Raw genomic sequence first — 10714 nt, 5'->3', positions numbered from 1 at the left:
GAACTTGTTTTCTTCCTACAAGTAAAAATAAGAAAATTCCCTATTAGCCAACTATTAATTTTGAACTAAACGAGTTATCTCCCCTTAAATGGCTCATTTGAAAAAAATTATTTTAAAACCAAAAAAAAAATGATATTTGTTAAAATATTTTGTATAATACAATTAATTAACAAGTTTTCTATAAATAGTAACCATTGAATTGCATATCTGTCTCCAAATTTGCAGATTAAGGCAAATAACTAGACCGATTTTGTACTGTGATTGTACAATCCAAGATGGCGGTATACCATTAATCTACCTTAAATATTAAATAGCTAATATGAACTATATGAATATTTCAATTAAACTATTGATTAAACTTAAAAATCATCAGAAATGTAAGTTGATAAAAGAGGGACGAAAGATACCAGAGGGACAGTCAAACTCATAATTCGAAAATAAACTGACACCGCCATGGCTAAAAATGAAAAAGGACAAACAGACAAACAGACAAACAATAGTAAACATGACACAACATAGAAAACTAAAGAATAAACAACACGAACCCCACCAAAGCCTAGAGGTGGTCTCAGGTGCTCCGGAAGGGTAAGCAGATCCTGCTCCACATGTGGCACCCGTCGTGTTGCTTAGGTAGCAATACACAGTTAGGAGTTTAGTTTCGCATTTTGGCCACTGTGGATTTTTCAAATAGGAAAGTTATTGTGTAATAAAATTCATTTTTAGACAGATGAGTGCTAATTTAGCCTTCAAAGATGGTTTATAAGTGCATCAAGATTATTTTTTACATGTTTTATGGGCTGTTTTCTGTTTGACAATCCGTATTTTCATAGCTAGACCGGCCATCGGTCCAGAAATTAATGTTCTGTTTACAAACACTCTTTTTCTACACGAAGTTTTTGACGCAATTTTACAAAAAAATGAGATGAAAGACATATGATTTTCATTGGATTTTCTCCGATTTTCTGAATGATATATTTACACAGTTTCAGAAAAGGTATTACTTCAAGCGATTGAAATTCTACTTTTAGCCAAATTTTGGGGAAATATGTGACATCTTTCCCCCCCCCCCCCCCCCTTTTTGCAATATTTTATAACAAATAAATGCAGATTGTTGCCATGGATACACCAAAAAGAAATTATTTTTTACCATTTTATATACGGGATATAAAATCTATGGAAGATTCTGATTACATACATATGCCCATATATGACACAAACAGTAAGCTTGATATTGCAAGAAAGCAATGAAAAGGGGATGGTAATATTCATAAGGGCAAATTTTAGTATTTTTCCTAACTGTTTATTGCTACCTTATGTTATTACAAATCCGGTAAATAGTCTAATTCGGTAGGACACATTCATGAAAGGGAAGGGGATTGTAGTTACGACGTAAGGAACATATCCGATATCATTTGTGAAACGGTAATTCCATAACGGTCAACCAACTCGTGATGGCGTCCGTTAAATTTACGAAGAGATAATTTCAACTTCACCAATTGGAACTCTTGATTTAATAGCTTCCTTGTGAGCAACAACCCTCTATTAAGAAAATCATGATAGAAATGCAAGCACAGGAATATCGCATCAATTGGGAGATATATATACCGTATGCAGGTGCTGTGGAATGTTGCTACTTAGAAATGGAAAGCTGAAATCATCTCTTTTGTCATAAAGTTTTGTTTTCAATCGACCCTCAATGTCAATTTATAAATGTAAGTCAAGATATGAGGCCGACTTAACTCTATCTGTTGTGTCCTTTATCTCTAGTCCAATTGAATAGATGCATTCGACATAGTCACCAAATTTTGAAATATTTAGTGAAAGAACATCATCTATATAGCGGAAAGTAGAGTTAAAGGATATTGCTAACTTCTTATCTTTCTTCCTAAGAAGTTCCTGTATGAAGTCAGCCTCATAATAATAAAGAAACAAGTCGGCAAGAAGAGGGGCACAATTAGTTCCCATTGGAATGCCGATAGCCTGTTGAAAAACACGTTCTCCGAACGTTAAAAATATGTTGTCAATCAAAAAATCTTGATAATGTCAATTTTTTGTTTGAATCAGAGTTGGATTTATCCCTTCCCAAGACAAGATACTTGAATCTTTGTTGGCCATTCTTTTTTATGAAACAAAGCAATACCAACTCTTCCAATTTGTCTTTTAGTTTAAAATGTAAAATACTTGTATAAAGTGTAGAAAAGTCAAATGTTGTAATACTATTACAAGATGGAAGAGAGTTAGATTGAATGTACTCTAAAAGATCTCTGGAAATTTTAGATATCCCCTTCTGATTCACGCCACCTGTAGAATAGGCAGTTTCACAATAACTTTAAAGCCCGTCTTTGATTGCTGATAAAATTGATGTTAATAAATAAGAAAGAGGTTTCGTGGAGTACTTGGGAGACTCAGTGACTAAAACACGCGCATCAAAATATCTAACTGTAGTAAACATTTTGTCGTAAAAAATAAATATATTTTGTAAAGTTTTGTCGAAGTACTAACATGAAGATCCGCAACTGTGAATTTCTCCTAAAGTAGAGACATAAGAAAATTTAGGCTCCAATTATGCTTTACTGCCTACACGAGTGTATGTGTGATACCTGGTGCAATGTACAGAATCAATTTTCTTTATGCACCAATGTGTGAACTTGATTGAGGAAAACAATATTTCAAGTTAATTTCTTGAACTCTTCAGACATTGGGAAAACTGGTAAACCACTGAAATAGAGAACTCTATAAAGTTTGGTGTGTTCTCTGTAAGGAAACTTTTTTTACTATTCGAGTTCATAATAACAACAGAAATCGTGCTGGTAAAAAGTAATAATAAAACAAGTACATTTCTTTGCTAATGAAAATAACTATATATATGTACAGATAAAAGGGTTTGCTGTTTTACGATATCGCTTATGTAAACAGTGCATGGACATGGCTATTTGTGCATGGTTGGTGTGTATTTGTTTGTCTAATGTACAATGGCAAATGTTTCATGACCATACAATACAAGTTAATTTTGACTGCATATTTTATCTGGTTTTATCGAAGTCTCAATCTCAATAAAGTTTTTTTTTCAATAGAAACAATCATCACGGATTGAAAAATTTTAATATAAATGTTCAAAACAAGACTTTGAAACTCTTTATTTTTGAGTACATGATATCAATTAACCATTCAACAGCTCTCAGTTTTTAAAGTTCGTGTACACTGTTGATACATTTAAATGGAAATAACAATGTTCGGAAAAATAGTCTCTCTTCATGGTTAAATGACATTTTTTTCCAGTTTGAACAGTTATCAAGACTAAATCACATGAACATTATTCCTTCCAATGAGAGACCTCACTACTGATGACTGATATTTTCATTTCACTTTTATTTGAAAACACACCTTGCATTAGCCAAACAAAACTTGCAATTTCGATTACTTTATATGCAACCCTTATTTCATTGATTTTGTATTTACATTGTGTCATAGATCAAATGTATTTGTGCAGTGTATATTCACATGTTTGTATTAATATTCTTTTGATTGAGCTATAAAAAAGAAGATGTGGTATGATTGCCAATGACACAACTGTCCACAAGAGACCAAAATGGCACAGACATTAAAACAACTATAGGTAACCGTACGGCCTTCAACAATGAGCAAGGCCCATACCGCATAGTCAGCTATAAAAGGCCTTGATAAGACAATGCAAAGCAATTCAAGCGAGAAAACTAACGGCCTTAAGCTATTTAAACCATTTCAATTGGTATTTTATTACCTGTTTTTCTATGTTGTGATGTTATCCTACTGTTTCAGGTAAGGGTAGTGGTTGGTTACTTTTAAAATGTTTGCACATGTCCTTAGTCGGTAACCTAATGTTCAGTGGTTGTCGTTTGTTGGTGTGGTTCATACGTGTTTTTCGTTTCTCTTCTTCTATTTTTTTTTTTTATATAGGAACAAAAAGGAGTGACTCAGCCAAGATTGGACAGAAAACAAACTAAGACCTGTAAGGCATCTTTGTATTAGAGTTTTTCTATTGAAGGTACCATATCTGAATTTTTGTAACAAGACGTTATATTTTTCTTTACATTTAATTAAATTGTTTTATTATCAAACAACAGCCTAGTTACATGTTTAAATAATCAGTACTGGAACAAAAGCATCTCACTTTTCCAGAGCACTGAAATTATAGGGATTTTTAAGTGGTTCCTTTTTCTTTATTATTAGTTTTCTGAGAAGTTATTTGTCTGTTTTGTTCTTTTCCTTTTTGCTTTTTATCTGACTATCTTCAACTTAAGGATTTCGATCTCCTCTTGGTATCTTTTAAATTTTACAACTTTATTTAAGAATTGAATGCTTCTTTTTGTAACTTTATTGGGGTGTAAAAGCGTTGACAGAAGTAGTTACAAAAAGAAGCATTCAATACTTATAATTACATTTTTTAGCTAGGATCACGAAAACACGATTTACATCAAGTTTTTATTTAATTTACCTGTGCACTTTATTATGGGACCTCGTGTCATCATGAATGATAAGTTTTATTGTGTGATACAACTGCTTAAGGAATAACACGTGATGTGCAGTTAGCTAATCAGAATAACGTATTATAATGAAACATACACCTAATGTAATTATATGTGAATATGTCACCGATATTGGCCCGAGACCACAATTAATTCCTCTATTAGTTCTTTATAATGTTTTGTCTCATTAAAAAAAATTGACCTATTCTTTTTGGCAGATCTTTTGTGTGTGTAATGTACAGTACAAGTCCAAAAATATGTATACAACTTACAAATTTAGCCAATACACATCCATACCCCTATGGACAAGTCAAGAGATGTTCCGAAAACTGTAAATATCACCTTTTTGCACCTGACCTAATCACTCTTTCCATATCAAAATCAGTTAAAATTAAACATCTAAAAATTTATTTCACCTCTCTTCTTTCATTTCCCCCTTATAAAAGCTAAGAAATGTTTGAGAAAAGGAAAGAAAAAAATTTAAGAAGAAATACACTTTAATTAAAGGGAACTATATCGAAAAGTGGAGTCATTAATTGTGGTCTTGGGCCTATTTAACGGTATTTCTCAGCCGCGGGAGTTTTCGACTAAACTCCATTGTGACATCGGAAATAACTATTCATTACAGTAATACCCTTATATCTATTGAATAAAAACCACACACTCTATATCAATACTTATCTACTTATGGAAAAAGTAAAATAAAAAAATAATACTCAACTCCGATGAAACTCAAGGCGGAAAGTCCCTAATCAAATAGCAAAATCAAAAGCTAAATGGAAATGACAGGAACTACAATGTACATGTAGTGTAAAAATGTCTGCTCTTTTAAACACCCTTAACATAAAAACTGTGTGTCGACTTGGAGGACTCGATTCAACAAAGATACATCAAGAAATCAGTGAGCAGTGAGTTAATTCAAATAATAAAATGAAATCATATTAATTTTTTTTATGTATATATCCCGTCTTGTGTACTGTGATGATCAGCGTCACATTAAAATCTAAAACAAAAGAAATTCAGAAATTATTGCGTGCATCTATTATTGCTATTTTTTCAGAATGGACACAATTCGGATTAGAAGCTTTTCGTCATACGCTCTCACTGTTTCAGTTCTTTTAAATCATTGGCTATAACTATTTTCATTTATTCTAATTTGTAATAGTTAATAACATATATGATAACATCAACACTATTCGTAAATACATATTTCAGGCTTCAAATTAAACACTCATCAGTAAACATTCTGTATCTAATAAATGCTTAATGCATCAAATGAAGCGAAAATCAAAAGAACTTAAATCACAGTGCGTTTATCTTACCATTTTACAGTTATTTCATAAACAGTTGTTATAGTCAAAGGGTCAACACCGATTTGCGAATTTTGCTTAAATTTTGAAATAAAGAAAATATTGAAATTATGAAGGTCGAACACTTCTTTCAACACTCATTTTGCTTGTACATATGTGTATACAGCAAAGTGCAATACTTACTATCATATGATAACTATTTAGTTGTTTCTGTTAAGCAATGCAATGGCAACGAACAAACCTCCAACTAAAATTAGAAAATGAAAAAAGAATGTTAAAAGTAATTTTACCATGTTTTCTTGTCTGTTAAATATTGTGTATTTGTTTCTTAAAACATTATCAAAAATGTAAACCTTGTTTGTAGCTGGCTTGCGTCTATTTCATGGGTTAGCTCCTGCTTTATCAAGCAAAAGAGTAAAGCTCGGGAGCAAGTCTGTCAATCAGTGGTTCATACGGTAAAAAAAAATTAGAAAGTGTCTTTCTTTTGGTAGGAATAGTTGTTGCTCTAGTAGATTTACAGTCTCATAGTAACACAGCTTTGTCCGATTACTGTGAGGTTCTTGTTATATTTCTGTTGTACTTTTCTTGTCAGCAAAAACGTTATCAAATAATTGTTTGTGCTGCTGTCCATGACTATATTGATGACTACTGTATACTTGCAGTAGAAGTACAAGTTAGTTATCATGCAGCGTGTTTGTAATTTTTATTTTACGCGTTGATGTGCTTGAATCTATTAGTCATCATGTTTCGTGCGAATAGGTACAAACGTAACATGTAAGCTATTTTGTAATTTTAAGTCCAACAAGAAACGGATATTTCATTATCTGTTCTTATATGACACTCTTTAACATTACTTACCGAGTGCAAGAGAAGTACCTTCTCCTCCAAAGATACCAGTGGAACCAGCTGGATTGTACTGAGCAGCAGAACCATATCCATATGAAGGAGCACCATATGGAATCGGTTGGGGCATGTAAATTGTAGTTTCATCAATGTAACCTCCCTTTTTGCCATATCCGGAATATCCCTTGCTGCCGTAACCAGAGTAACCACTGTTTCCGCCGTAACCCGAGTAACCACTTATTCCACCGTAACTCTTTTTGCCATATCCAGAGTAACCACCATAGCTACTGTGACCTACGCCATATCCTGTTTTGCCGTATCCTCCATTTCCACCATAACTCCCTCCATAACTTCCGCCATATGTTCCGGGATGTCCATAATTTCCTGCACCGCCGTAATAGTTTTCAGCGAGAATGCCGGTAATGCCACAAAGACATATTGTAATTGCAAGTGTGCTGATTGCAAGTTTCATGCTACAATATAAGATTGAAATCTAATTCACAAGTAGTAAACATCGCTTAAAACTAAAATTTCACACTTCATGTTTTAAAAATAAATTTACAGCTAATTTTCTAAGGCATGTAGAACAAAATCTTGGTTAGCTTGCTTGCATTGTTTGTATATTGTACAATCATTAGGATATTAGGATAACGCTAAATTAAATTCAAATATGATATATACAGGTTAAACTATGCCTGCCTATATAAATTGTTTATAAAGATGTCAATCTTATTTACAAAGCTTGTATAAACAATTACACAAACAAAGCAAGCAAGCCAACCAAAGTTTTACTTTGCAAGCATTAGGAAATCAGCTGTAAATGTGTTAAATTTTATTTATTTCAATGACATTTAAGGATGTTCGCTCCTGTTTCAAAATAACAACCGTTTTAAAAGACTGGCAAGTTCTATAAATTAACAGTATAAATAAATAATAAATATAACAATAAATAATAAATACATTTTTTTCTATTATTGTGTGGCATACTGATTGAACATTATACAATGACATAATAAAAATATACATTAAAACAATCAGTACCCAGCCATAAAATTGGCTTATGAGACACTCATCTACAAAACATTTCACATTTGAATATATGTAAATATAACATTTCCTAAAATTTGGTTGTTGTTCAATTTCAAAAAGATTTATCGTTTAAATAATAACAAATTTAATTAAAAAATCATTTAATAAATTAAAATGAAAAATTACATAGCTAAACTATTCATTTCATTCAAATATCACATGACTTGACAAATAGTAAAGTTTAAAGGTTACTAAAACTATAAAGATTAGTATCTCAAACTAAAAAAAACTTTCGTGTCATAAAAAAGTTAAAAAAAATAAATGCGGAACTTAAAAAGCAGATAAAGACTGAAAGGTCCGTGTTCATTTTGTCGAGATATAATCAATTGAAAATTTGGCGGGAAATCATTCTCTTTAGATTTTTCATACATATAACATTAGCAATATTGTTTTTCAATAACTGAAAAAATAACAAGGATTTAAAAAAAAAGAAGGCTTTTGAAACTATATATGATACAATCATGAAAAGTAAATAAGGGTTAGCGGGCATGAATAAAACTAGAGGATTCCGAATATCTGACAAGTGAAAAAAGAACCGAATATCCTTAATCGACGTGGTTGATGTCATTAGATCTATAGTATGCACTCGGTAATCCTCGGTAGAATCCGCTATTCTCGTTAGATGAGGGTACGGAATCGGCCGAGTTGAGACGAATGATATAGTATGATATGATTGCACCATTACATGTTTGCAGAAACTAACCTTGTTCGATTTTTTTTTTGATTTTTTTTGGTCTTTTAATTTGGCATATATTGATTTACTATTTTGATCTGAGCGTCACTGATGAGTCTTATGTAGACGAAACGCGCGTCTGGCGTATTAAATTATAATCCTGGTACCTTTGATAACTAATTACTACTTTATATTTGCAATATCAATATTATCTCTAATCCTATAACATATATGACTTCGCTATGTTTCATTTGCAACGCATGAACGGTTTCTCTGTAGAAATTTTCATTTTCATTTTTTATTCTTATTACATTTTATTTATGCTGTTGGCACACTGAATGTAAAAATAACAAAAAGGAAACTATCGAAATAAAGATAAAAATATTAAACAACCATAGACATTAATGCCCCCGAGGTCATATGTTATGTTATTTGCTAAATCCCTCTGACATGGCACGTAAAAAAAATCACTGGATTTATAAATTTGTAGCAATAACAAAATTAAATAATCTAACAAGATCAAATTTTTAGGAAAGCCCCAAAAAGTATTAATTGAATACTCATTTATCTTTAACAATATAGATGTATTTTCTTCAGTAGGAAAGGTTGCAACCATTTCACATTTCCTAACTTTTTTGTATTGCATAAATATTAATATTTCTACATAATTTGTACTAAGATCTCGGAACTTTTCGTTATCCTGCGTTCATATTCATTGACAAAATGTATCTATGAAATAAAAAAGGGTCAATAGAAATAAGAAGATGTGGTATGAGTGCCAATGAGACAACTCTCCATCCAAGTCACAATTTGTAAAAGTAAACCATTATAGGTCAAAGTACGGTCTTTAACACGGAGCTTTGGCTCACACCGAACAGCAAGCTATAAAGTGCCTCAAAAATGTACCAGTGTAAAACGGAACTTAAAAAGCAGGTAAAAGATGTTCTTTCCCATAGTAGGAAAGGTTGCAATCATACTACATTTCCTGATATTTTTGGATTGCATAAATATTTCGAAAATTTTTGTTATCTAGCGTTCATAGTTATTGACAAAGTGTATCTATAAAATACAAAAGGGTCAATAGATATAAGAAGATGTGGTATTAGTGCCACTGAGACAACTCTCCATACAAGTCACAAGCTGCTTTTTTTTGTATTGCATACAAATTATTAAAATTAAAATAACCTTCCTATATAATTTGTACTAAGATTTCAGAAATGTTTAGTTATCCTGTGTTTACAATTATTGACAAACTGTATCTTTAACATCAAAAAGTAAAATCTTTAAAAAAAAAAAAAAAAAAATCACAAAAATATAGAACTCCGAAGAAAATTCAAACCGGAAAGTCCCCAATCAAATGACAAAATCAAAAGTTCAAACACATCAAACGAATGGATAACAACTGTCAGATTCTGGACTTTGTACATGTATATTCTTATGTAGAAAATGTTGGATTAAACCTGGTTTAATAGCTGGCTAAACCGCTCACTTTTATGACAGTCGTATAAAATTACATTATATTGACAACGATGTGTGAACAAAACAAAAAGAATAATAGGTAGGAATGTAAAAAAAATATGTCAAAAATCTTAAACGATTTGCCTACCTGATATGATCTCTGATTTTTGTTCAAGAAATGATTTCCATACACGAACGACACCCTTTTCTATATAAATAACTTCCTTTTTTGTGGGATTATGTATAATTATGTAGACTTATATTACAGGCTTAAAAACATGTCTCTTGGTTAAATCCTCTTATTAGTTATTGCAGATAATTATCATGTAGTATTTTGATAAAATAACAGAAATAGTTTTATTATTGATATTTTGTCACTAATTACTTATTTTGAAATATCTAAAAGAACACTTTAAATCATCAAAGGGATTGAAATATTTCATTTCTTTAAATTTTAAAATATCCAAATAAGTTTTACAATAAGATAATGACTGTGCATGAGAAAAATTAATGTTTTAGAAAATCCTGTTATTCTTCTCAAATTCAAAAGATAAGAATATGTTGGGGTTACTTTATCATCCAAAACATCGAAGATCGAAACAATAATTATTATTATGTAGCTCTAAGCGCCACACAATGAAACTGTTTTGTTTTTTCACTTTTTCCTATGTTTGCGTTATAATGCAAGCCTTTGCTAAACATAAATAAAGCAAACTTTAACAACACAAACCTTTGCGGAATAACACAAACTTTTTGGATTTTAATTATCAAAACATGGAGGGAAATAAAATATTCCTTTTTTCTGATTTTAATTCTGGAAACATTTTTTTATGTTT

The 10714-nt window shown here is 31.3% G+C and overlaps 1 protein-coding gene across 1 annotated transcript; it reads right to left on the bottom strand.

Moving 5' to 3' along the window:
* Window positions 1-3124: 3124 nt before the first annotated feature.
* LOC139502768 (keratin-associated protein 19-2-like) lies at window positions 3125-10075 on the bottom strand. The gene is made up of 4 exons (XM_071292349.1): window positions 10027-10075; window positions 6674-7131; window positions 5999-6062; window positions 3125-5508 (listed from the first exon to the last, which is right to left on the bottom strand). Exons 2-3 carry the CDS (start codon window positions 7128-7130, stop codon window positions 6016-6018), a joined length of 504 nt encoding a protein of 167 aa, XP_071148450.1. The 5' UTR covers window position 7131; window positions 10027-10075; the 3' UTR covers window positions 3125-5508; window positions 5999-6015.
* Between the last annotated feature and the right edge of the window lie 639 nt (window positions 10076-10714).

The sequence above is a fragment of the Mytilus edulis genome, chromosome 14 (genome assembly GCF_963676685.1).
Source record: "Mytilus edulis chromosome 14, xbMytEdul2.2, whole genome shotgun sequence".
Taxonomy (NCBI): domain Eukaryota; kingdom Metazoa; phylum Mollusca; class Bivalvia; order Mytilida; family Mytilidae; genus Mytilus; species Mytilus edulis.
This window is presented reverse-complemented; position numbering and strand designations above follow the sequence as displayed.